This window comes from Protopterus annectens, chromosome 3.part1, assembly GCF_019279795.1.
Source record: "Protopterus annectens isolate FY-2018-M chromosome 3.part1, PAN1.0, whole genome shotgun sequence".
NCBI lineage: Eukaryota > Metazoa > Chordata > Ceratodontiformes > Protopteridae > Protopterus > Protopterus annectens.
The window spans coordinates 206,788,928-206,816,725 of NC_056732.1; the positions used below are offsets into that span (position 1 = coordinate 206,788,928).

Sequence of the window (27,798 nt, forward strand, 5' to 3'; positions counted from 1 at the left end):
GCAATGTAAGACTGAACAAATGACCTCCTGTGATAGAGGTTAGGCTATTACAGGGAATCAGAGAAAGGAATTCTAAGCTCCGGAAAGTTGCCAGGGTGGGTTTGTGCAAACACAAAACCCAGATGCCACTAAGGCAGTGTGAATGATGAACATCTGCTTCTCTCACTCTTTTCTGGTAATACAAACTCAAATGCATCTAATCTGAATTTGAACACCTTACTATACTTTAACACAGCATTTTAGTCATAAAGCAGTATTAGAAATTGCTGCTGTCAGACTTCAAATGAAACACTGTACCTGAATTGTATACCTTTCTTTACTTGTTTTATGTTCATAGGTTCATAGAATAGTACTAAGCTAACTGCCCTTGTGAGCCATTTTAAGCCTAGCCAATTATCCCTTGTGAGACTCGAACCCTGCACCTTGTGTTTGTAAGGCAAACAACTTAACTATTAAGTCACCCTCCCACCTTGGAGCATTTTGCATGGACCTCTGCTGAAAAGGGGCAGTTTATCTACCCGGTTGATCCATCCCAGTAACCAAATTCAATAAATAAATACATTCATACAGAAATGCATTAAATAAATAATCTTCAGAGAAAAACAATCAAATTGAAGTGAAAAGGAAGGATAATCCCAAGTGCAGACAGAGAGTATCAGATGTTAGATTCAATATTTTTACTTCAATCGGTTCTAAATCAAATCCTAGGGCACTCCACTGAGATACATTCCAAAATCGACTACTAGAAGTTTCCAGCTGTAGCAGCTGCTACATAAAGATATCTCCACTTCCACTCAGTCACCATCTTTCTTCATAGTGCAGAGGCCGTGGTCACTACATCCTTCCTGACCCTGATACCACAGGAGCTCTGCCAAACCCCAACTCTTGAATGTTTTCGCTGAGAATACTGCCATTATGCAACAGCCTGTAGTCGCAACATCCTTCCCTGACCCAGATAGTGCAGGAGCTCTGCCACAAGGCCTCACTCTCACATGTTTTCACTAAGAACATTGTCATTGTGCAGACCCCTCATGTACTACCTTGCTACAGAAACCAAGCAAATGGTGGTTGCCATGTGTCCCAAGAGCATGAGAACAAAATATGCTGGAGGTTTTGGGCAAGAGAACAACAAAAGAGCTAGATCCTGCAGGGCTGACTGTTTGTAGACTGGGAGTCTTGCAATCTGAGAAACTGTAAACCAAGTGGTAACCTATGAACTCTATTGACTACACAGGGAGAAGGCTAGATTTTTGGTAGCTGACTCTGATTTCCCAACTTGAGTAAGGTGCTCCTGGCTCTGACTAATAATGTTCTTGTGGAGATGGTAAGGAGTCACTCGTCCAGGTAAGGAAAGACCTGAAACCCTGCAGCCTGCCGCAGGAGGATCCCTCACAAAAAGCACCACCTCTGTCAATGATGGAGATGTTATCCACCAAAGACACATGGTTTCTGCATGTTGGAGCGATTCATATCCTTGAATGAAGAGGATTGTGAGCCTGTGAATGTTGCACTGCTGAGGTCCACTGAAGCACTTTCATGTGATATCTTGCCAAGGGAACCAATAGAATGGCTAAAGCCATTAAACTTAGCATCCAAAGGATTAGCCTGGCTTGGGGAGAATGACGTCTCATAACAGTTGAAGCTGTCAGTTGGATGGAAAGCACCCTGCGAGGAAGAAGACTGACTATTTGAGAAGCCATATTCAGGTGGCATGTGATGAATTCTATAGTCCGAGTTGGAGTAAGTTGACATTTTCCATGCTGATGGCAATACCCAATTCCTGAAGCAAATGGAGCAAGAGGTCTCTGTGCTGACACAATGCTAGATCCAAGGTAGCTGTTCGAAATCAGTCATCCAAATATGGGAATACCTGGATCCCTAGCATACAGAGCCATGCTGTTACTACTGCCATAACCTTGGTGAACACCACTCTGGGGGCTATGGTGAGACCAAAGACCAGAGCCTTGAAATTATAATGACTGGCTCCCAACATGAAATGTAGAAATCGCCTTGAATGCCTGTAACTTGATATGACAGTCTGCATCCTTGAGATCTATCAAGCACATCCACACGATTGGGGACAAATTTCAACTGAATCAGGGACAAGTCATGACTACATCAGGGACACATTTAAAATATTAGTGCTATTAGCTTGACACACTGACCTACTCAGAGCATATGAATTAATACACATTTTCTGAGGTAAATGAAGTCTATAACTCTTAATTGTTGTCATTATTCATTACGTGTAATTCACCACCTTTCCTCCAAAAGTCACTAGTTTTAAGTGGGATTAAGTGGGATAGAGTTAGAATTTGAGTCAAAATCGGGGACAGTTGAGAGGTATGCATCCACATGTCCTTCAGAAGATACAAAAATCACTGAACTGGAATTCTGTCTGTTTCACAAATTGATTTAAATGGCTCCAGTCCAAAATGGGTCTTAAGTTCACTGTCTTCTTTGGAACTAAAAGAAAGTACAGTTGTGTACATCTACCATAAATGTAGATGTTTGTGTGTATTCATTGTTGCAGTCCTAACTTATGGGATTTCCTGTCATGGAATTTTCCCCTCCTCCTGAATCCGAAGGACACCCTGTCCAACATCACAATGGCTGGAAATAAAGGGTGTCGGCCATCACCATGACTTCAGTACTTTCTTTCCCCCAACAGGCAAGAACCCCCTAGCAGGTGCCTAAGGTCAGGGTCCTAAGTTCATAGACTCCAAAACATGTGTCAAGGAGGAGGAAGCAACCTGAAATTAAAAAGGAGAAAAAAGTACAGTTTTGTACCTACCATAAATGTAGATGTCCGAACTGGATAGCATCTGCAGTCATAACAAGGCTAAAATTTGGATAGATGCCAATGTTTCCAAATAGAGAGAGTAAAACACAAAAATAAATGTATGTACATATACACAAACGGTACAAAACTGTACTATGTCCTTCATGGATGCATCTGCAGTCATAACAAGTGGGTAGAATACCATAGCCAACTATTCCATGGAAGGAGTAACAGAATTTTCCTTCCCATCCTGTTGCATAGGCTACAAAAGTTGGTCAGTCTTTCTGCTTTTTTTTTTTTGTCAAGTATAGTAAGCTAGCTGCACATCCAAGGTATGTATGTATTCTTTCCTCTTCTTTGTGGGTTGGGAAAAGGGGGGGGTAGGTGTAGGTAGGTGTTTTAAAAGAAACAGGACAGATAGTCCCTTACCACCTTGTAGATAAATAGGATTAGTCCTCATCTACACTGGTGGAAGGGGGAAGCAGATTAGGTGCCATTGCCTTGTGTTGTTCTGTTACCCCTTGCTGAAGTAATTGCTGTAGTATGGCAGTTTTCCAGCAGTTTTCCATGACAGGTCTGCTGGAAAGTTCTGGAATAGCTGCTGTTATGTGATGTTCCATGCAGTCAGTTGCAAGGTTTTTAGGTTTTGGATGATGATGCTGTAGTTGTTCTGCAGTGAAACCGGTACCTTGATCTATGGTTTGTAAAATCCACTTGTCCTTTGTTATGTAGTGCCAGTTCGTCACTGTGGTTGTGTTGATGTAGTGGCAGTGGCTGTGTCTGTGCCCTCTGTTACGTTTAAAGCTCTAGCTGAGAGAGTAGCTGAAGTGTAGACCTTTTTACCCCATCTGTCTAATGACCTTGCTTTTCAGAAGGAATAGGAATAGGGTTTTAGTCATGGTACTGCCTGCTCCCTAGGGGGATATAGTTTCGGGTGGTCTGGTCTGCAAGTGGAAGGTGGTGATGGTGGTGATAGTGTGCCAAAATCTGTAAAATCTGGCAGGGTTGGGCAGGGGAATCTGGAGCGAGCAAACATCATTAAAGCATGCATCAAAGCATCATCCACCACAGAGGGGTATAGGGGGGGGGGCTAAGGGCCTGGGCTGCAGGGAAAGTAAAAGAAAAAGTTCTGAGTCTGAATCTGTTGTTGCTGCCATTGGGTTGCTGCCGAACTGGCATGCAAGGGTTGCAAGGTTTCCACCTTCTCTGATTCATCAGCAGAATCATCAGAGGACACTGGCTCGGGGGGCTCTGCCTAGGTCTCTCTTCTCTGGGGCTGAGAGGCTGTGTCTGGGGTGAGATTTGATCCTAATTAAAAAAATTATCTTCTGCTTCTGTAAAAGCATTTGAGAACCAGAAAAGAAGAGGGATGGATGTGGTTGGTTTAACAGGCACTGTTTTTTTTAGTCTTAGCTGCTGCTTTAGCCCTGGCGAAGGCCTTGGGACTGGGGGCTGCTAGCAGCACACAGTGCTGGGGTAGAAACATCCAAAGGGGATGGATGTAAGTCAACCAAGTCCACCGGTAAAAGTTTAATGAAATAGTTTCAAGAGAGTTGCAGCAGGGCCTCGCAGGGAATAGGTTCAAACCCACTTGTTATGACTGCAGATGCATCCATGAAGGACATCTGTCCCTATCTCATAGGCAAGAGAGGAAAGAGGGATGGAAAGAATACTGCAAAAGTGAGTACACTTGAGCATCCACATTGATGGTAAGTGTACACAACTGTACTATGTTCTTCATGTTTTACTGTTGCGGTCCTAACTTAGGACTCCAAAAGCTGAAAGGAGGGTGGATGGAAGGACTGAGAGGAAAGGATGCCCTACAAGATGGCAGTAGAAAACCCTGCTCTAGACTTTGAAAGTAGTGGCCTCCAAAACGTCCTTAGTGGCCACCTCTTTTATAAAGGCAGTAGAGGTAGTGGTAGTGGTAGCCTTAGTGGAATGTGCCCTCACAGGGTCTGGAGGCTTCTTACAATGATGGCTACAGCAAAATGAGATACAGTGGGAGTTGTATTTGAAGACTGCCCATTTTGAAACTGGTCTCCCCTCAGAGCTACTGGCAAAGGCCCGAAAAAGCTGTTCCTGACATTCTTGGTTCTAGCTAAGTAGTAACAGAGTTGGCTATACACATCCAAAGAATGGAGGAGCCTTTCTCTTTGTTTTGAGGGTTAGGAAAGAAAATAGGCACGTGTACGGTCTTGCTTTAAAGAAATCTGTCACCACCTTGGGCATAAAGGAAGGACTGGTCCTAAGAGGCCCTCTGTCTAGGTGGAAAATGATGAAAGGGTCCACACAAAAGGGCCTGAAGCTCTGAAACCCATCTGGTAATGGCTAGTAGGAAAGCTGTCTTCTGGGTCAGGAATTTTATATCTGCAGAAGTAGCTGGCTTGAAAGGTGGGATGGTGAGCTTCTCCAGATTAAAACTGTAGTCCTAGGAGGAACAGGTGGTTTTCTAGGGGGCCTAATGCGGACAACCTCTCTCAGGAACTGTTTAATGAGTGGATGAAAAAAAGAAAGGAAGCAGAGAAGGCAGACAGGCTGAAAAAGCTGAAGCGTGGATTCTGACAGAGGAGCAGGATAGTCCTTTTTCAAAGAGACTTGATAGGTTTGACAGGATCAAAGGGATCTGAGCCTGCCAACAGCCTTGTCCCTTTTTTCTGCACCATATGATAACGCTCTTCCATTTGGTGGAGTAAGACTTTCTAGTGCTAGGTCTCCTGGATTCTTTTAAAATGACCGGGACCTGTTTGTCGAGGAATGGCCCCTCCTGTGTGATCAAACTATTATCCAAGCTGTCAATTTGAGTGTGTTCAGGTTACGGTATATGATGGTGCCCCTGTTCTGTGTTAAGTGGTCCACTCTCTGTGGCAGCAGGCATGGTTCTCCATTGGTTACCCTGAGCAATGGGGGTACCAGTGCTGCCTTGGCCAATTTGGGGTTACTAGAGTTACCATTGGCCTTTCTTCCCTTACCTTAAGAAGTACCCTAGGTAGCAATGGTATTGGAGGAGAAGGCATAGAGGAATAGGTCTGTCCAAGGGCACCAAAAGGCATCTGTTTTCCAGGCTGACCTCGTTGTAGTCCTAAAGCAAAACTTTTCCAACTGAGTATTTTCTTTGGTGGCAAAAAGGTCGATCTGTGACCCACAACATTCACTGGCTATGCTGAGGAAAACTTCCAGATGCAGTTGCCATTTGTTGCTGTCTGACAGGTTCCTGCTGAGGTCATCCACTAGTTGACTGGTTTCACCTGGTAGGTACTGCCCTATGAGGTATATTCCTAGGAAGCTTGCTGTTTCCCAAAAGTCCTTGGCTAGGCAACAAAGGGGGTAAGAGTGATCCCCCCCCCCCATTTATGTACCAAACAGTGGTTATTGTCCATCTTTACTAGGAGGACTCCTGGTTTCCAACGTTCTTTGAAGGCAATCAGGCTTTTTTGGACTGCCATCAGTTCTTTTATGTTGATGTGTTTGTTTATGAACTAGGAGTCCCATCTGCCTTGAGCCTGAAGTTGTTGTAGCAGGCTCCCTAGGCTACTTCCAAAGCATCTGTTTTCAGAGTTTGGCCCTGAGGGATGAGCCTGAAGGGAAGGCCCAGATTAAGAGAGCATGCTTGGGTCCACCAAGCAAACTTTTATCCTGAAGGTGAGAGACTGAGAATGTTGGTATCATACATTTGTGAGGTCCCACTGCAATTTCCTCGTATGTAGTATGGCCACGGGGATCATGAGGATGCAAGAGGCCATGTAAACCAGGGCTGTAAGATACTCTCCGTGTGACATTTCCTGGCAATAACCTTTTTGAAGTAGTGCTAGAAAGGTAACGTTGTCTGGAGGAAGGAAGGCTTTCTGATGAGAGGAGTCCAGTAAAGCTCTGAGAAACACAATCCTGTTTGTGGGGTTGGTCTGAAATGTTGGGGTATTGATGGTGAACCCACTGAAATCAGTAAATTTTGGGTGTAAACCAGATTTTCCTTCGAGTTTTTCTAGATCTGTAGCCTGAATAAGGCAGTCATCTAAGTACGGGTAAATCTGAATGTCCTCTGTCCTGCAGAAAACTATTACTGCGGCTAAGCATTTTGTGAAAACCTTGGGTGCAGCAGACAAGCCAAACAACACAGCACAGAAATGACAGTGCCACAAACCTGCTCTGTAGCATTAAGAACCTCCTGTGAGATTCTTCTACGGGGATGTAGAGGTATCTGTCTTTTAGATCTAAGGTTACAAAGAAGCCGTTATAGGAAATATGGGCAGTAGTTTTTGTAGTGTTAGCATTTTAAAGTTTGGGACCTGCAAGAATCAGCTGAGCCTTGACACATCTCAAACTGAACTACAAGTACCTTATTTTCTGGAAACTAGGAAAAGTCTGGAGTTAAAACATTTTCCTCGCAGAGAGGATGGTGCAGGTTCTGGTGTGGCTTGGGTGCACAGAAGCTGTATTTGGTTTAAGGCCTCTGCCTTTTGGTTTGGAGAAATATCTGGGAAACCTGAACGAATTACGGGCTGTTTGAACTGGAGTTTGCAACCTCTTTGAATCATTTTCAGAATCCACTGATCCCTGGTACTAAGGGTCCAGTTCTTGAGGAAGAGGGACAGCCACCCTCCCAATCTCAGAGGAGAAGAAAGGGAAATGAAGGGGTGAGGAGAGGGGGAAGGGAGAGTCATGTAACAGTCATGACTGCTCCTTGCAGAGTCCCTGGGAGTGGGATCCCAGAGACCTATTAGAATCTGCACTGTCTTAGAAGCTGCTGTTGCCCTTGGCACCTTTTCCCTCAAGGTCTCCTATGTCTAAGTTTAAACTGGGGGGGGGGGCACCAATGTTTCATAGGGTAACTGTGGCTGAAATGAAGAGACTGGACCTGGAGAAAATCCTTAACCATCTGCATGGATTTGGCCTTATTCTCCATTTTCTTAAGCATGGCCTCAGCCTTAGGACAAAAAAAAGTCTTTGTCCAAAGGGGGAGACAAGGCTTGACATATTCAGGAAGGGACTACTCCCTCAGCCAAGCATGCCTTCTAATGATGTACCTGTGATTGCTGCCCTGCTGGAAGCTTCTAGGGCATCATAGCCACAGTGCAAGGAGTGCTTAGCTACTTGAGAGCAGGAGTTGCAGAAGTCCAGCAGCTTCTTTGAGAAGGACTTATTTTCAATCCCAGTCAGTTTTTGTTTCACCGAGTCTAAAATGTTTTCCTGATACTTCACCATATGAAACAGTTCAAAGCCCTCACAACAAGGGTAGCAGTGATGCAGATTTTCTTTCCAGACGAAACAATCTGCTTTCTTTGTCCATTGCTGAAGGATTTTTGGAAGTACTAGTTTTTACTACCATAGGGCCCTGACTCACCACTTCAAGATATGCCACAGGGTTCTTAAAAATGTGTTTGTGGGAATCTACAACCCTGTAAAATCTGTCGGTTTTCCAAGGGGCAGGGGGAGGGGGGTCTGGTTGGAAACAGGAGGTCCAGCACAACATCATCCACTACCTCTAAGACTAGGGGAACGGCAAGGAGTTTATACTCAGGGAGATTTAAAAATTCTCTAACTCTCTTCTTGGATCATGAATAGTCCTGTGCTCCTTCAGGGTATGTAAGTTTTGCCCAAAGGAAATGTCCTCTGTTGGGAGGCTGTGGCAAGGTTCGCATCAGAATCAGAATCTCTATAGGAGGCAACAAATACATCCTCCTCAAAAGTGGATTCATCATGATCATAATCATCCTCAGATTCAAAAGAGTATCACTCTTTCTTTTACCAGGAGATGATCTGAACAAGTAAATAAAACCCGCAGCCAGCCTAACTAGGTCTTGTTGATGGGCCTGAGTTTGGGAGCCAACAGGCCTAGGCTGGGATTGAGGTGGATGAAGCTTTTTTGTGGAGCGTTATGCTTAGTCCTAATGATGTCATCTGCACTAGGACCTGGACACAGATGAACAACAGACTGCAGAGGATGATGAGCCAAAACAAACTCCTGAAGATGAGAGGAACTATCACTGGTTTTAGAGCAGTTGTCGGAAGCCGGAACCTGCAAAGTGGTAAAGACCCAACCGATGAGTTTAAGACCTTCAACTTGTAATAAAGTAGAAGGTCCTGGAGGCATATCGGACTCCAAACGGGTCTTGACAGAGGCGTGTGCCACAACCTCAGTTATTGAAGGGGGCTGCAATGGCACTTCACCTTCTTTGATTATCACAAGCCTAGGAGGGCTGGCACATGAGCATCGTCTCAGGAGTTTTTCCTTTTTACACCTACAGAGATCAACTTACAGCTCAGCCGGAGGACAACATAGTATGCAAAGGCCTCAACGACTAGCTAAAATGTTTAGCTAAAATCTCAGCCCTGCACTGGGTAGTCCTACTATTAAAATCAGCACAGAACCAACAATTAGGAACATCATATTCTGGGTCTAAACAAGTCACGCAAAAAGAATGAAAGTCCCAATGGGGCATCTCCTTGCCACAGCAGAGAAAGTTATTAACCTTCTCTGACATTAGTGAAGAACACATGATGAGTTCCACAATGGGGTACTTAGCTTTAGACATAATCTTTCTCCGGTGCAGTCTGACCGACGCACTGACTAGCACTCTGCAACAGCAAGAACGAATTGAGGTCATAGCACCCGTCAACTCCCATTATATCCAGATAAGGTGACATCTGACAAGGCATCCGACAGCTTCAGGAGGAGGAGAAAATTCTCTGGTAATTGGGCCGGTCAAGGGCTTCCACACCTGGAAATCCCATAAGTTAGGACTGCAGCAGTGAAACACAATGAACACCCTTGAATACACTCTGGTTGTAGCTGGTCTCTGGGAACTGGTTGGATGACTTTTTTGTAGTAGCTTTAAAATTTCTGCTACTGCTTGTTCCTGCTGATTGGGTGGAACATCAGGAACAGAACGCTTCCATTTTGGAGGACTGGAAAATGGAATTATATAGCCTCTAGAAATGTCTAGCACCCAGGAATCTAATACTTTGCCAGGATAGAGGGTGCAGAGACAATCGCCTCCCAACTGCCTCCAGAGTGCAGCAGTTGGGCAACCTCTCAGGGCAACAGAAGGGTTTCTTGGAAAAGGACTCTCGGAAACCCTGATTTTGCGGTCCACTCCTGGCTCTGGGGTGATACCCATTCTGATGTCCTCCTCCTCCTCTGCAACAGGGAGACTTGTCACTAGAAGTCTCCTGGTAAGATCCCTGTGACTTCCTGAACCACTTCTCATCAGACCTCTGATTCCTAGAAAAGAATCTCTGTGGAGCAGAGAAGCATATTTTAACAGCAGAGAACGTCTTACCATCTTGCTAACTTCTAGTCAGAGCTTCCTTGACCTTATAACTAAAAAGTGGATCAGTCATAAAGGGCATTAATACAGGATGTCTTCAAACATTCCACAAACTCACAAAGATGCATCCAAGCCAGCCAGTGTACTGCAATGCCAGTGCCTGCTGCTCTTGCTGTGCCATCAGCTGCATTAGAAATCATCCATATAGCCACGGTAGATAAGAACTGAAAAGTCGATAGCTGAGATTCCAATGTTTTCTGGATATCTGTTGACATGACCCCTGAGAGGAACTTGGAGAGCTCTTTTGTCAAATCTCTCTGAAATGGAGTGACATGTGCTAAATAGTTCAGCTCTCGCAGTGCAAAAGACACCAAAGCACACATCCATTTCTCAAAATGATCCAGCACCCTTGACTCCTTGTTAGGAGAATGGACTGAAGTGCTCTCTTCTGAAAGCACTTACTTGGTCACTGCAGCTACCACAACTGCATCTACAGGTGGCACCTTGCTTCAATGTTTTCAGTCTGAAGTTGCTGACAAAATTTTGTCAGGCTTCCTGGTAATGGCTTCCACCACATCAGGATCCTACCATGCCCATTGTGCCATAAGGTCAACTAAGACATCAACAAAAGATACCACCCCAGGATGTTGATGGGCCAGAATCAAAGGCTTCAAGGAATACAAACGCTTCAGGAGAAAGATGTATGGTGGGTCATCCCCCTTTCTGTTTAATCAATTCCAAGATTTTACTGAACATGATGTTTTCAGGTTGAGATCTAAAGGATCCTTCTCCTTCATCGAAGTCTATGTCAACAGTGACAGACTCCGGATAGGAGTCAATGTGCTTATGCTTACACTTCTGCTTTCAGTGAACTTGCCCATGTGGGAATGTCAGAGGATTTTGATTCAGACTGGGAGCTTATCAGATAAGTCTTCTAAGGTCTTGATTCAGACTGTCCCTGTCGAACAGAATGATGACAGAGCCAGATTCTGTGCAAAGTTTGGGTGGTGCAGGTCTTAATAAAGTTCTTATCCCTCAGAGGCTAGAGGACTCACTGAAAAGCCTCAAAAGCCAATGACACTATTGTCCCCGAAGGGATCCTCTCCAACAGCCTTGATAAAGACCTTTCAGAACCAAGAGGCCTGGACTCTGAAGCAGACCTCTGAGACTAGCTATCAAAAGCTGAGGCACTGAGAGGTAGGGAGAGCTCAAAGAGTCTTGGTGTCGATACCTCCCCTGTTTCCTGGCACCAAACACACCTCCAAACTCATCGGAATCCACAGGGGAAGAGATTGAGTCAGGGTCGAAGTGCAGAAAGCAATCTGCCCCAACAAAGGTACCTCAGGGCAGATCTGCACCGAGCTAACTTGACCCAATGGCTGGACCGGTGTCAGAGTGGAAAAAGGAGGAGTGATCTGCATTCTACTTGGCAGGTTCAAGGGTGACAGCATCAACAGAACTCGTAGTTGAATCTGAATTCTAAGGAACCTCATCATTGTCGTCGTCAAGCTCTGAAAGATTCCTGTAGGACCGGGTGGAAGAAGCCAAGGACAAAGGTCTGGACGGTCATTTGTCTTGTAAAATGGGTGAATGTAGCCTGGGGCTCATTGGTTGTGGTGAGAACCAGGACCGAGCAACAGGCAAATGGATCTGTGCAGTTGATGGATCCAATCACTTAGGAACCTTTGGATTGGGTTCTGGAATAGGAGCTACATCTGATGTCCTTTTCCTTGATTTTTCCTGGCTTGTCTAAATCCACTTAATTCTCTTTTTTAGTTTATTCCTTCGATTTAAACTTTTCTGTGTCTCTACTTTTCCTCTCTTTGCTGGCTGGAGAAGCTGAGGTAGTAGGCATCATTTCAGCATGAAGGATCCACTTAACTATCAGCTCTTCTTTCCTTTGCTGTTGTGCTCTAGCAGTGAAGGAAGCACCAGCTTGACATGTGTTTTCCAGACGTTCTGCCCCTAGGCAGTAAATACATTTTTGGTGAGTATCCTGTGTGGGCAGTTTGTGCACACAATCAGTGCATTTTTTAAAACCCTGTATCTGTCTCTGACATGTTGGACCCTAAATATCAACATGGCACCAACAGTGTAATAAAAAATCTGCACACAATAATAAAAATGTTAAACTGCACGGCTAAATACTTCAAACTCTATTGATATAAGTAAACAGCATACTAAGAAAACTCTAGAACTGCAAAACATTATACTACTGAAACTGCTAAAACACACTATAACTATTAAAATTACTATCCTAAGGGACATAAAAAAAGACAATGAATTAACAATTTATTACTAATCAATAGGGAAGGAGCAAGGAAAGATTACTTCTTTTGATGAAGAACAAAGTCCTCAAAGACCCGACCAAAATCTTTTGCAGTAAATGAGATATGGTAGGTGGAGCACAAGGAATTGGGGGTACAGAAGGAGCTGGAGCCCTGGAGCAAGATCCTCCTAATCTGAGCAGAGGACAGATCCCATCAGATCTAACAACCCACAGATGAACGTCTGCCTGAATCATACATTGTCCAGTTTTAGCATTTACCAGAGCACTGACTTTACAGAGTGTAGACCTGTCTCTGAAACTTGCTTGGTATCCTTTTAATAGGGAAAGCTCTTTTCTTTAGGAGGATGGAAGCGGATTCATTTCAAAACAGATTACAGAGCACAAGTCTTTTAGTAGTAGTTGGAGGTATGATGCAGGCACATGTCTGTTCTTCATAAACTAGACAACTGAACAGTAAGCCTATACAATAATGCAATCATTCTTAATTGGATTCCTAATTTATATGGTGTAGTTCGGTTACAATAAAGGTAAGCCTGTTAAAATTTGAGTTATTAAAGAAATGCAGCGATGCATAAAGGCATTAAAGTTCAGGAAGACTAATCCAGTTTCACTACACTGGAAGTTAGTGCAGCTGGAAAACAATAATAATTAAAAACAGAGACATTACCTAAGTTGTTTGTTGAAACCTAAGAACAGCATGCAGAACAGTGCATCCACAGACAAGATTACAATTTTATCTTGTTTTGGTTCTGGACAAATTTAATCTTGCAGAAAAAGCCATACAAATGTTAGTTTTCACATACCGCTAAAAGCCAGTGCTCTGAAACAATATGAACACCCCTGTCTTTTGCAGCTTTGTACTCTCGGTTGGAGTCATTCTGTCGCCCTTGATAAATGAAGTGGGTCACTGTCTCATCAAAACACCACCTAAAAGGAAACACTGATTTAATATCGAGCATAGTAAAATAAAAAATTTCATTACAGCTACACAAATGTTATACCAAACATCTTAGAAAGGTTCTTGCAGCAGGTGAAGTAGCCAAATTGATGATTTGTAGATACCAGCTCTGTTGGCATACAGGAATAAAGCCCTGACTATAATCCAGGAGAAGCACATTTGATTAGTGGCTTGGAAAAAGGAGGAATTACTAGGCTTAAGTCTACTTGCCTTTCTTTGTCTGAGGATCACTGGCATGTCTGTGGGACATACTAGGGATAATAAAACTCCTTGTTCATTAAGAAAGCAAAGTAGGCTTACCGCACTTGAATGAGCAATTGACCTAATGCCAATTTATGTCTTCAGGAGAGCCATCTCGGCATGTGTGAAGAGTTGGGGCTTAATGTTTAACACCAGTACATCACATACTATCATACCCAGTGCTAAACTCTTGCCATAGTGGGCCAAAAGGCTCTCACCAGAAGGGAAAAATGTGCTTTTAGGGTCAGACAGGCTTCAAACGTCTGAGGGTAGCAAGGCTCTAAGGGAAAAAAAACCCACACACAACTCTCACAGGTGATAAGGACTGTAATAAATCTTTTCGGTGCAATCCCACTAAGGACAACTGCTTTTCACTGTTTGCAGGTATGTAGGCTATTTAGTTTTGCATGCTATTAGTTTTACAAGCTAATCATGATGATCGAACTGGAAAGAACCCATTTATAGTGAAAGCAGCTGGGGAGAAAAGCTAAAAAATATAAAAACATCAAGCCAATAGCAATTTCAATAGCAGTAAAAACGGGGATAAAGCATAGTGTATATCTGCCAACTAAAGAAAAGTACAGATGTATTTACAATAAAAGGGACTATTAATTTTTGCAACTGTATACACAAACAGGTGAATTAAAAAACTCTTAAGTTAACAACTGCAAATCATAGAGTTGGTGTTTGCAAATGTATGACAACAAAGTGAATCAAAACTTCTGCTCATGTGTTCCCAATCAGGGAAGACCAATGATGGTGCATTCATCATAAGGGAATTTTTGCTACATACCTTAACCACAACTTGCATGCTATGCAGTGGTCTATATGACAGCAAGTAAAAGGAGTAGCGAGGTGCTATCACTTACCACAATGACATTCAAAGGCCTCTCAGACAAACACGATCTTCCCCACACACTCGTTACCATCAGCTCAAGATATAAATGACCAATGACACGCCTCCTCAAAATCCTATCTGTCAAAGATGAGCATGCATGCCACTGAATGAACCTAGCCTCTTTTTAAATCAGTCAGGGCCCCATCCATCTATGCCACAAAGCCAGCTAAGCTCAGTAAGATATCAAAATAAACAAATACAATGCATGGCCATTAGAAAGCATATGCACCAGTATTTAAAAAGAAAATATCTGATAGCATTACGGTTGATGGAGCCGAGAATGAAGTACTATAAACAAGTAACAGAAGGGAAAGTACAATGGGTGTCAAGCTAGTAAGGTAAATGGAGGACAGACAAATGGGATATTGATAAGAAAACCAGGGAAAATAGTTAGGAGAGCAAGGAAAGTACAGTTGTGTACACTTACCATAAATGTAGATGTTCGAGTGTATTCACTGTTGCAGTCATTACATTTGGGTAATCTGCTGGCAGGTTGCCCTTAATAGGCCTGATTAACAAAGTCTTGAGTCCTGCGTCAGTTGCTGTCCCTTCTTCCATGACATCAGGTCGTCAGGGGTATAAAACATGCAGCCAATGCCATTTTAATCAGTTTTTCTTGCCCCAGATGTTAGGTGCCCCCCAAATGGGGAGCAGAAATATATATAAATAAACTGTAAATATATAAATGCACCTTAGAAACATCAAATTTACCTTTAACTAAAAGCAAATACACCACAAAGGCTTTTGAGTATAGTGAAGGAAAGAAAAGGTATAGAAAGGGGGATGGTGAGTGGGTAACTCGGACTGTAACAGTGAATACACTCCAACATCTACATTTATGGTAAGTGTACACAACTGTACTATGTTCTTCGTGTTTCACTGTTGCAGTCATCACATTTGGGTATAATCCCAAAGCTATGGATGGGAGGATGGAACTAAACAGCATTAGGAGCAGCTATAAGGCCCTGCAGGACTGCAGTGGCAAAGCCTGCCCAGGATTTAGAGAAGAGAGGTAAATGATGATGCTTTGTGAATGTATGAACAGAGCTCCAAGTAGCAGCTTCTAAAATGTCTTTGGTTGGGACCCCTCTGAGAAAAGCTGCTGAAGCAGAGGCAGCCCTGGTGGAAAGGGATCTGATCCCCTTTTGCACAGGTTTACCATGGTGCAAATAGCAGAAACGAATGCAGTGGCTTATCCATTTAGAAATAATCTGCTTTGATATAGCCTTCCCCTCTGATCCTGCAGAAAATGCTACCAGTAGTTGCTCAGACTTTCTTACAGATTTTGTCTTAAGTAGAATCTTAGTTGTCTGTGCACATCCAATGAATGCAGAATCCGCTCCCCCTTGTTCTGCGGATTTGGGAAAAATGTTGGCAGGTGAATGGCCTGGTTAAGAGCCACACTGGATACCACCTTAGGCATAAAAGAAGGATTGGTCCTGAGGGCCACCCTGTCCGGGTAAAATATAATGAAAGGCTCCACTGCCATGAGAGCCTGTAGTTCTGAAACCCTTCTTGCTGAAGTGACTGCCAAAAGAAAAGCGGTCTTCCAAGATAGAAATTTTATATCTGCAGTAGCTGCTGGTTCAAAAGGAGGCAGGGTGAGTTTTTCCAGCACAAAATTGAGGACCCATGCAGGAGTTGGTGTTCTGGGAGGCCTTAAGTTTTTGGCCCCTCTGAGATACTGTTTAAGCAGTGGATGAGAAAAAAGAGAAGGCTCTGTGTTGCAATGAGCCGAGATGCAGAGGCATGAATTTTTATTGAAGAAAAAGATAGGCCCTTGTCAAGCATCTCAGTTAAGTATTGTAAAATCTGAGGAATATTGGGCTTTGCAGTGTCTATTCCTTGTGCTTGGTTCCAAGCACAGAATCTCTTCCATTTATCAGCATAAGATTTTCTAGTACTAGGCCTTCTGGCTTGCAAAATGACATCCATCACAGGTTTACTGAGAGATGTGGTTTGAATAATTAGTTGATTAGCCATGCTGCAAGATTCAGAGTTTGGAGCGGAGTGTGCAGAATTTGATAGTTCTGCTGAGACAGTAAATGAGGTGTTTGAGGCAAGTACCACGGAGGAAGGTGTAACATATTCCTTAGAAGCAGGTACCAGTGCTGGCAAGGCCAGTCCGGAGCAATTAGGGTCATTTTTGGTTTTTCCTGCCTGAATTTTAGTAAGACCTTGGAGAGTAGAGGCAGAGGGGGAAGGCATACACTAATTTTCAGCTGAAGGATAGAGCAACCACTTTCCATGCTTTTTTGTGATGAGTTCTTGTGCAGAATTTGGCCAACTGATAGTTTTGGGGAGAGGCAAATAGATCTATGTCTGGGCTCCCCCATTTCTGGGTTAACATGCTGAAGATTTGTGGATCCAGTTTCCATTCATGCAGGTCCACAAGATTTCTGCTTAGGTCGTCTGCCAGAGTATTTTGCTTTCATGGCAGGAAGTGAGCTTGAGGATGTATTTGGTAAGTCAAGGCTATGTTCCACAAGGCCATGGCTAGTCTGCAAAGGGGGTAGGAATGGGTACCCCCCTGCTTGATTATGTACCACATAACTGTGGTGTTATCCGTCTTTATCAGTAGTTGTCCTGGATGAAGTAAGTCCTTGAAGGCTGTCAGAGCATTCTGAACAGCTAGCATTTCTTTCCGGTTAATATGCAGATGCATTTGGTTTGGTCTCCATTTGCCCTGAATGCATCTCCCTGCCAGGTGGGCCCCCCCCAAGCATAGTCTGATGTGTCTGTAGTTAGGGTTTGGGCGTAAGGGGGTAGAGTGAATGACAGTCCCTTGTTTTGGTGACATGCCTCTGCCCACCAAAGAAACTCCTGTTGTAGGCAGGGAATGAGAGGATTGTTTCCAGGCTATGACAACGTTGACTCCATAAACTTTTAAGGTACCACTGAAGTTTTCTCATATGCAATCTCGCATATGGAATTAGTAGAATGCAGGATGCCACGAACCCCAAAGCCTGCAGAATTTGTCTTGCAGATAACTGGGTTTTTGTTTCCATTTGTTTGAAGTATGTTGTCAATTGCATTTGTTTGTCTGCGTGAGGTAAGCTCTGGGCAGTTGTATTCAAGCTTGCACCCCGGAATGTAATTATTTGAGAGAGTACCAGTTGTGATTTCTTTTCGTTTATGGTGTACCCTAGGCATGCTAGAAGCCTTTTTACAAACCCCAGATGTTGAAGAAGAATGTCCTTGTCCTATGCCTAAATGAGACAATCGTCCAGATGAGGATAAATTTGAATGTTTCTTTGCCTGCAGAATGCAATTACTGGTGCCAGGCACTTTGTAAAGACCCTGGGCGCAGTAGATAAGCCAAAGGGCAGTGCAGAGAATTTGTAATGCAAAAAACCTGCTTTGAAGCAGAGGTATCTTCTGCAGGATTCCCTTATTGGGATATGCAGGTATGCCTCTTTTAAGTCTAGTTACTAACTAAGCATTCCTGCCTAGCATAGGCAGTAGCTGTTGTAAAGTCAGCATTCTGAATTGTGGAATGTCCAGGAACGTGTTCAGAATATATAAATCCAGTATTGGATGCCATGAATTGTCTTTTCTGGGTACCAGGAAAAGTCTTGAATAAAATCCTTGTCCTTTTTCCTTTTCTGGTACTGGTTGAATAGCCCCCATATCCATGAGGGACATGACTTGTTTCTGGGCCTCTGCCCACTGGTTTTGTGGCAGATCCGGCCATCCGTTTGGAATTGGCAAAGTATGGAAATGAAATCTATATCCATGGGATACTATGTTTAATACCCACTTGTCCTGGTTAATTAACTGCCAATTTTGAGCATGAAGTGCTAGTATTTCCCCCAAGGGGGCTGCCAAAAGATAAGTGCTTGGAGATGGTAGAGGACAGTCACTGAGACTGTTTACTGTAGGGTTGTGCTTTGTTTCCTCCAGATTTGGAGGTGGAGGCACCCCATTGCTTTGACCTGTAAGAACCCTATGATTGATATATTGAGCCTTTTGAGCGCCTGGGTTTGCCCTGAGTGGCATTGTTGGACACAGGAAAGGACCAATTTTATTAGGCCAATGCCTACTGAACCTAGGTGGCTGCACTTGCAAGAAATATCTTACAGTTTGTATGGATTTAGCTTTCTCTTCCATTTTCTTCAAAACCTCTTCTGCCTTATTACCAGAGTATCACGCTGAAAAGGGGCATCCAACAATTTAGCTTTAACATGATCAGGCAGATGTTCTCCTTGAGCCAGGCATGCCTTCTAATCACAGATCCAGTAACGGGCAGCCCTACAAGAGGCCTCCAAGGAATCAAAACCACATTGCAAAGTATGCTTTCCAACCTGTTCTGCTGAATGCAATAAATCCTGCAACTCTATTTTCCACACATTCAGAAATCAACAATTTTCTGTTTCAGTAAGCCCATAACATGCTGTTGATATTTAAGCATATGAAACTGGCAGTTTAAAGCCCTGATGGCCAAGTCTGCAGACGTATAAACCTTCTTATCCCATCTATCCAGCGCCCTGGAATCTCTATCAGAAGGGGTAGGATTTTTGGCTGTAGAAGTCTTAACACCCTTGGGACCCTGAGAAATAGTCTCAGGATCAGCAGCAGGAAGGATTTTTGAAAAGAAATTTGTGGGAGTCAGGAACCCTGTAATATCTGTCTGCCTTACTAGGAGCCGGAGGCAGGGAATCAGGAGCCATGCTTGACTCCGAGAACACATTAACAATGTCTAATACAGGAGGTATTGACAAAGGCCTATGCTGAGGAAGAAGGAAATCCCTAAGCCTCTTTTTTGATTCAGAGAAGTACTGACTCTCCCAGTGAAAATGTTCTCTTAAAGTATGCAAAGTCTATTCAAAAAAGTAATCCTCAGGAGGAGATGCATATGGGATGGATTCCTCTGCATCAGAATCCTCATAGGGTGGAATAGAAAATGCATGATCAGAAGAGGAATCAGAAGAAATGGAAACCTGATCTGAAGATTCATAATCAGTGCCTTGCCTAGGCCTCTTAGCAGGGGGGGGGGGGGGGTTGGGAACCCCTGATCAAGGTAATTAAATCCTCAGCCATTTTGATCATTTGTTTTTTAAGCATAGGGGCCTGAGCACATGGCTCATGCGTCGTTCTTTTAGACAGAGAAGTTGTTTTTGACCTTCTTTTTGTTGCTGGTGTCGGTTTAATGTAAAAATGTTGAGGCCTGAAAACACCCTCAGAAGCCAGTGCCTGCTCAGTGGCTCAGGACCCATCCAAGGGAGAGACATCTGCAGGTTCAATACTTTGCGAATCTCGCAGCATACCGGACTCTGAATGGGTCTCGGTAGAGGCCTGCGACTCAAAAGTAGCGGGTATCAGGGGCTGCGAAAGCGCCTCACTGAGTACCGGCGACTGGCTTAGGAGAAGCTTCACCGTCTGTTTTGGACCTCGATGGTCTGTCTCTGTCTTTTTCCTTGCGTTTTTTGTGAACTCTGGTAATCGGATAGCTAACCAATGACATTTCAGGGTAGTTAAATCTTGAACCAAAATATTTAGTAGCAAAAATATACTGACGCTTAATAGTGTGTTGGTTAAATTTAGCACCAAACCAACAGCAAGGCACGTTGTGATCAGGGTCTAGGCAAGGAATACAGTACAAATGAAAATCCTTATGAGGTATTTGCTTCCCACAAGTAATACAATTATTAACTTTTACTGACATCAGTAAGGAGCAAGAAAAAGTTTCCCCAATGGGGTACTTAGCTTTAGTTTGAAGACTTCAGTTCTGAAACTCGAATATGAAAATTTCAGGAGTTGGCCGACCGGCACTTGCGAAATGCTTCTGCTTCGGGCACCGCGCAGCAAGAAAGACCGATTAAAATGGTGTCAGCTGCATGTTTTATACCCCTGACGACCTGACATCATGGAAGAGGAGACAGCAACCGACGCAGGATCCAAAACTTTGTTATTCAGGCTGACTGAGGGCAACCTGCCTGCAGATTACCCAAATGTAATGAATGCAACAGTGAAACACGAAGAACATCTTGACTGATTACAACTGATGCTTGACTGCTTGCAGTTACTTGACTTTCACATTACTACAGTCCTATACTGCCTGCATTTTCTTTTACCTTTTCAGACTAGAATCACATTAAAAGTTCTAATGCTGAGTACTTAGCCTTGTATAACTTTGGATCCTCCATCTGAAAAAATCTTCTGCCTCAACGTATCCTACCAGGGTTTTGCATTCTTAATCCATGGGCTTATTGAAGGTTCTCAGTGTGCTTGGTTACTTCTGGTGGCAACTCCCTTAAAGTTAAGTATCCCCCTTCTGAATCTTTCACAACCAATGAGTGATGGGATATCCCCACATTGTCTGATTTTAACAGGCCCCTCCCTGTAGGCACAGCTTTTTAAAAAGGTCTACGACTTTTTATAATTTTAGCACCTCACAGCAAGAGGTTCTCCGGTTCGAAACCTCGGCTGGGGTGCCTTCTGTGCGGAGTCTGCATGTCCTCCCTGTGGTCGCATAGGTTTCCTCCGGGTGCTCCTGTTTCCTCCCACATCCCAAAGACATGCTGTAGGTGGATTGGACACTCTAAATTGGCCCTAGGCATGAGTGTGTGCGTGTGTGTGCCTTCTGTGGAAGGTTGGGTGCCGGGCTGGCAATTCGACACTGTAAAACTCCACTGCCAATCATGAGCGGACAGGTGATCCGCTGTGGCGAACCCTAACCGGGAAAAGCCAAAAGAAGACGACTAAGACTTTACTTGTGATTTATAAGTACACACTGAAGAAGTCCCCCTCCCCCCAGCAATCTTGTCTCACTCTGCTTGGGCCCCAGCATTTTACAATTTGAACTTTAGTATGAATTTCAATCTCAAGCAAAAATGGGGACAATACCTCAGAAAAATCTACCACACAAAGTTAAAATGTACAATCTTAATTCAACTAAACTTTCTCAAATCAGGACACAGTACCAAGCTCTGCAATGTTCTTTACTGAAAGAAAAGACACACAAATATAGGATAAAAGTAGAAACTGAGTCATGACAGGAGGCCATGCTGCCATGATGCCTGTAAAAGAATGACACTTGCCCTGGGATGCCATGCCCAGACTATACTGCTAAATGAAAACACAACCGGAAGTTCAAAATTATTGAAGCCAAGTTTCTTTTCCTACACTCAATAAGAAAGCAGATCAACATCTTCCATAACCTGGATGGAAAAATTACTACTTACATGGCAGAGAAATGTAATAAGTCTTGGGAATCAGAATGGGATACAACAATGAACAGCAGCAGTACACTAATGTGGTTTCCCCTTTAGCAGACACGTTTGAAAAGAAACTTAGACTGTGTACAATGTTAACATAACAGTAGATATCCTTCTCTTCACTGTTCCAATACTCTTCACCTATGGGATCTCCTGCCAGAGAAAACTCAATACCCAGCCGGTATTTAGCTATTATAGGCAATGCACGTCACATGTATGCTCCCCAAGCAAGACACGGCATAAAGGTAAAGTATGGACGCAAACGCTTAGAAGTGAAAAAAGCAAATATCCTCAGGAACAAAGAACAACATGTACATTCATAAAGAATGGTCTCTCTGCCAGGAGGGAAACAGAACACAGGGAAACAGCCAGGCCACAGGGGGAAGAAGGAAGGGAGAGTATACTACAACAGAGGGAAACAGAACACTGGGCAAGAGAGCTAGGCCAGAGGGGGAAGAAGGAAGGGAGAGTATACTGCAACAGTGAAGAGAAAGACATCTACTATCATAGTACGATTTTACACAAATGTACTATGTCCTTCCATTTCACTGTTGCAGTATTCATCACCTAAGGGAGAGTACAACAGCCCAAGAGGAAGCCTAGGAGAAAGGCACAGGGGAACCTTCCACAAACCCATGCAGAATAACTTTGGCAAAGCCTGCTCTGGCTGGAAATAACATCATACTTGTAAAACTTTATGAAATTATGAACAGAGGACCAAGTAGTAGCCTCAAGGATGGAACTAGTATCCAGACCCTTGAAAAAGGCACCAGAAGAGGCAACTGCCCTAGCACAATGCGCCTCTACAAACAGTGACAGACATTTGCCATGAAAAGAATAACAAAAGGAAATCAAAGTGATTTGCTTGGAAACGGTCAAACCCAAAGTCCTAGGATGAAAGGAAACAAAAAGCTGCTTAGATTTTCAAAAAAGAAAACCTTTAATTTTGTCCAAATAATATCTGAGCTGTCTATACAAATCCAAGGTATGAAGAACTTTTTCATGAACAGACTGATAAGCAGGAAAAAAGGAAGATGAATAGACTGATTAAGGGACAACTAACTCATTGATCACTTCGGGCATAAAAAAAGATTAGTAAGAAGAGACACTGTCTCTGTGAAAAACTAAAAAAGCAGGAATAACCATGAGAGCTTGAAGTTCAGATACTTTCTTGGCTCAATTGAGAGCTATAAGAACAACAGTATTTCAAGTACAATGTTGCAAGGAAGCTGAAGAGAGACTCAAAAGGAGCCCAAATCAGTTTTTCAAATACAAAATTAAGGTCCCAGAAAGGTGGAACAGGCTCCCTTGGGAGGCCTGATATGAATGATGCCTTAAAAAAATTGCTTGACCAAAAAATCTAAAGGCCAGAGGAGAATTTAAGAGCAGATAAGTAGAAATTATGGCCATGTGAGCTTTAACTGAAGAATACGTCAACCCAGCACAAGGTAAATCACACAAACAAGACAAAAAATATCATTGTGTAAAATCTTACCATAACTTTAGATGTCTTTCTCTTCTACATGCTACTGTATCCATAACATAAGGGAGTCCTGCCTCTGGTAGACTCATATGTCTGGCCATTCTACAAAAGATAGATGCTACTGCAAAGGTACATGTGACGTCACAGGTCTCTCAGCAAATGGTCATAAACAGACTTAAGGTACAAAACAGATGTCAGTACGCACCTACCTCAGGAACTGTATGCCGCTGAAACCAGCGACTACGCAGAAGGTACTCAGGAATCAGGCAAGCATCAGGGGGAAGGCAGGGTGGGAAACTATACAGCAGCATATAGAAGAGAAGGACATCTAAAGTTATGGTAAGATTTTACACAACAATACCATGCCCTTCTGTTCAGGTCTATATTAGAAACATGAACGGTCAAAATGTCGAATCGGACATTGTCAGCACATATTTACTGATCTAACAAATAAACGAACAGTCAAATCATTGAAACTTATATAACCGAAAAGTTTTAGTTGGCCAACAATGTTTCCCTAGTGAATATTAATGGAAAAAATAGGCATCTTACTACATACCTTAAACCTATGCTATACCTGTGCTTATTACTACAGTGAATGAAACAACACTAATATCTCACCAAACAGTGTCATAGCAAATTAAACACATCCTAGTGAATGATGCATGTGAAACACACAGTTACTGAACTAAACTTTCAACAGCATTGCAACTGCTTTAAGAAAGTCTTCCTGAGTATACGCAGATTTATTCTATAAAACAGTTTGTAATCAATGTTGTCTCTCAACAGTTTTTCTTCTTTTTGGAGAAGGTGGACATCCAGAAATTAACTGAAGCCTAGTTTCATTCACTTTGTTTTGTTCTCTAATACAGACAAAACAGAGGGAATGTCGCAAACATGCCTCCCTAAAAGACAACTAATCCTTCTATGCCACCCTTCCACCTGATTTTGGGTTCGTGGCAATGACTTGTTTAAATCAGTTACATTCCAGAAACTAACTGGAAAATATGGGAGGAAATTGGGTACAAGCAGATAATCGTGTCTGCTGTTGTCGTGATTGCCCTAACACATAAATATCAGAAAAGTAAGATATCAACTCTTTACCAGCAGCCAGAAATACGTTTGATAGTTCTATAAACACCGGTAACACTTCATCTTCATTTAGAAAAGATAAAGCAATTAACTTTTTCACTAAAAGTTGAAAGAACACTGACTTTCCATATAAACTTGTCAAACCTAATGAATGCAATTTGTGCCAAACAACTTGTATGAAATGAAGTAAACAACCTTTACATATCACTGTAGAAAAACTGGTTTTAACGCTCTTTATAGCCGTCATTTCAAAGTCATAGAAGATAAACTTAACAGACACATGTAGATTAGCTGAAGATAGAAGGTCAAATAAGCATTCCCACATAAAGTTGTAAGATATAAAGGACTTTTTAATCATAAGGCATAATACTAGTGGTAGACACAAGTATTTCCAGCCACTGACACCAACCCATGTATACTATACAATTATCTACAAAGACATCCATTAGTGAGAAATACACCATCCATTAAAGGAGAACAATGGAATATCAAATTCTAGTGCACAACCTGATGTCTCCTTGCACCCCTGTTAACTAATCCTGCGCAAATAAATCTCCACTGCCGCTTTACAAAAATATTTATTCCAGCGTTTCAACTCCTAGCCATCCTCCCCTTCCGTACTATTTCAGTGTAAGTTTAAAAATCAAAATGTCCCGCCTTTGAAACCACTGTACTTGTCTCTTAAAATCTGACGTCACATCTACTACACTTCTGTTCAAGTTACGGGTACTTTCGTGTAGCAGTCTTTAGCATTAGCCTTTGTACCTCCCACAAGGTGATGTCAGAGCCTGCTTGTCCAACCCACTCCACTGACCCAATAAATCTCTGCATCTGCTGTGTGGAACTCCCTTTCTCGGAAGTGAAGACTGTCGAGAACATTATAGCGAAGGACTTCAGCATTACCTGTATTGCATTCTGCTTACTTGGATCCAAGGTGAGTTTATTTCAGTATTTAATTTAATTCCTTACTGTTGTGCTGCGATTTTTATTTTAGATGCATTGGAATGGTTTATTTTTTTTGTGGTCGCCGCGTGTTTGTTTTTGTTGAACGGTGGTGCAGAACTCTGTTGGATGGCTGCTGTGTTGTGTGTATGTGTCGATGCGTTCGGGCTGCGGGTTTGTGAATTTAGCTGCAGTAGGAATGTGTAATTTTTTTTTTTTTTATATATTTGTGGTCTCCGCGTGTTTCAGTTGCTGAACGCTAGGTTGGATGGCTGCTGGGTTGTGCGTATATGAATGTGCTTGTTTAGTGGGTTGTGTGTATGTGAAAGCTAGTTTATGCATCAATTGAGGGTGTATGACTGGTGCCGTGTTTAACACAAATCCAGAAGCACTTGAAGGAAATAAGGCTGCAGGCAATAATTCGATAAATTTAATGAGGTACAAGAAAGGACGTTAACGCCAACAACACTCCACACTGCGTTTTCGTTTACAAATAACTTAATCAGACAATCATGACACTCCATACTAACACCTTAAATACAACTCACTTAATTAACTAAACATCAATTAAACAAGCAATTGATCACTGCCAGCTGCTCTATTTAAACATGAATATACACAATAGCAGCAAAGCTCTGTTTAACTAAAAGAAATATCATAAAAAGAAGAAACTTTTGCTTCTAAATGTTGAACAATCTTATATATATACCTGATCAGTCACTAACTAATGCACAAACATCAATACATATAGCTAATAATGCACAAATTCTCAACCACAAAAACAAATAGACATAAAACTGTATAAAATTCATAAGAATTAATGATACATTGGTGCCATCTAGTGGAAGAAACCATCATTTGTATGAAAAAATTTTTAAGAACGGTCAAAACATACTATGCAATTTCTGAAATATTTCACAGAACATTCTATCTATCTCATTACATAAATAATTGAATAAATAAATAAATAAATAAATTTAATAATACAAATCCATATATAGAAAACCAAAGTGCATACATTAAAATATTTAATAAATGATTCAAGACTTAGCTAACCTCATTCCAATAAATACATGAATATATATAAAAATAAAAATAGATATATAAAAATCAATATAAAACCACATTATGTACTTAAAAAAATTTTTTATTATTACTTAAAAAATTTTTTATTAATATATATATATATATATATATATATATATATATATATATATATATATATATATATATATATATATAAGTACTTCAAAGCTTAGCTGCCCTCATTTTCAGTACTGGAGTTATTGAAATCACGTCGTTAAGGCCTGGGGATTTATTAGCCTCCAGATGTAATTGCCATAATAACTCCTTATACTCTATGGATGTCTCCCATTGGCCACCCCTAATGTCTTTTTCTACTACTTCTAAAACAAAAAAATTATAGGTGGCCAAAGGGCAATCCAATTTGTGTCTATACAAAGCATTTTTGGAATTATTTGTTCTTATTTCATAATAATGTTCTTTTTTGATAATAATAATTTTTTTTAATAATAATCTTTTTTGGTTGGTGCCGTGTTTAGCATGTTGGGGTAATCGCTAGTCCCATTTGAACCCAAATGTGTTTTCTGTGTGTGTGTGTGTGTGTGTGTGTGTGTGTGTGTGTGTGTGTGTGTGTGTGTGTGTGAGAGAGTTTGCACTCGTTGCAAAGTCTGATGTGCATGCCTGTGAATGTTTGGTGCCGAGTGAATGTGTTTCAACCTTCTAAATCGCTGGCGTTTTTTTTTTTTTTTTTGTATTTAAACACTACACGCAAACAGTTTACACATGTACACGCCATCGACCGCGTGCATGACTACGCACGCATTTCCGCATTCGGTTCCGTTTAGTTCTCCCAGCATTTAATCTTCACAAGCGTTATTATGCAGATAAAAACATTTCTCTACAAACAATTTTATCTGCATAATACAGCTTTGGAAGATTAATTGCTTCTTTTTTACAGGTTTTGTGACCGGGCGAAAGCGCTTTTGAATAACTGTTAGTTGGAGCATTTGCTTTGAGCAATTGCTTTATTTGTTTAAAAATAGACTATTTAGCTACCAAAAACAATTATCGAAGTTTTAAGTGCCTCAGTTAAGAAGTTATTTAGTCGAGTTGGAGTTCTGAAGTTGCGGACCCGAGCGGTATTTCCTCACACTGGCTTTTGTTTTGTTTCTCTAGTTTTTCGACTGTGTGTGTGTGTGTGTGTGTGTGTGTGTGTGTGTGTGTGTGTGTGTGTGCAAGCTGCTGTGTGTGTGTGTGTGTGTGTGTGCAAGCTGCTGTGTGTGTGTGTGTGTGTGTGTGTGTGTGTGTGTGTGTGTGTGTGTGTGTGTGTGTGTGTGTGTGTGTGTGTGTGTGTGTGCAAGCTGCTGTGTGTGTGTGTGTGTGTGTGTGTGTGTGTGTGTGTGTGTGTGTGTGTGTGTGTGTGTGCAAGCTGCTGTGTGTGTGTGTGTGTGTGTGTGTGCAAGCTGCTGTGTGTGTGTGTGCAAGCTGCTGTGTGTGTGTGTGTGTGTGTGTGTGTGCAAGCTGCTGTGTGTGTGTGTGTGTGCAAGCTGCTGTGTGTGTGTGTGTGTGTGTGTGTGCAAGCTGCTGTGTGTGTGTGTGTGTGTG

The 27,798-nt window shown here is 42.3% G+C and overlaps 1 protein-coding gene across 1 annotated transcript in view; it reads right to left on the reverse strand.

The window, feature by feature from the left end:
- The window catches only part of TOPBP1 (DNA topoisomerase II binding protein 1), a 1,495,804-nt gene that overhangs the window by 813,694 nt on the left and 654,312 nt on the right, over positions 1-27,798 (reverse strand). Inside the window, exon 12 of the mRNA XM_044066718.1 lies at positions 13,144-13,267. Coding sequence (XP_043922653.1) covers positions 13,144-13,267 — 124 coding nt within the window. The remainder of the gene's footprint in view (positions 1-13,143; positions 13,268-27,798) is intronic.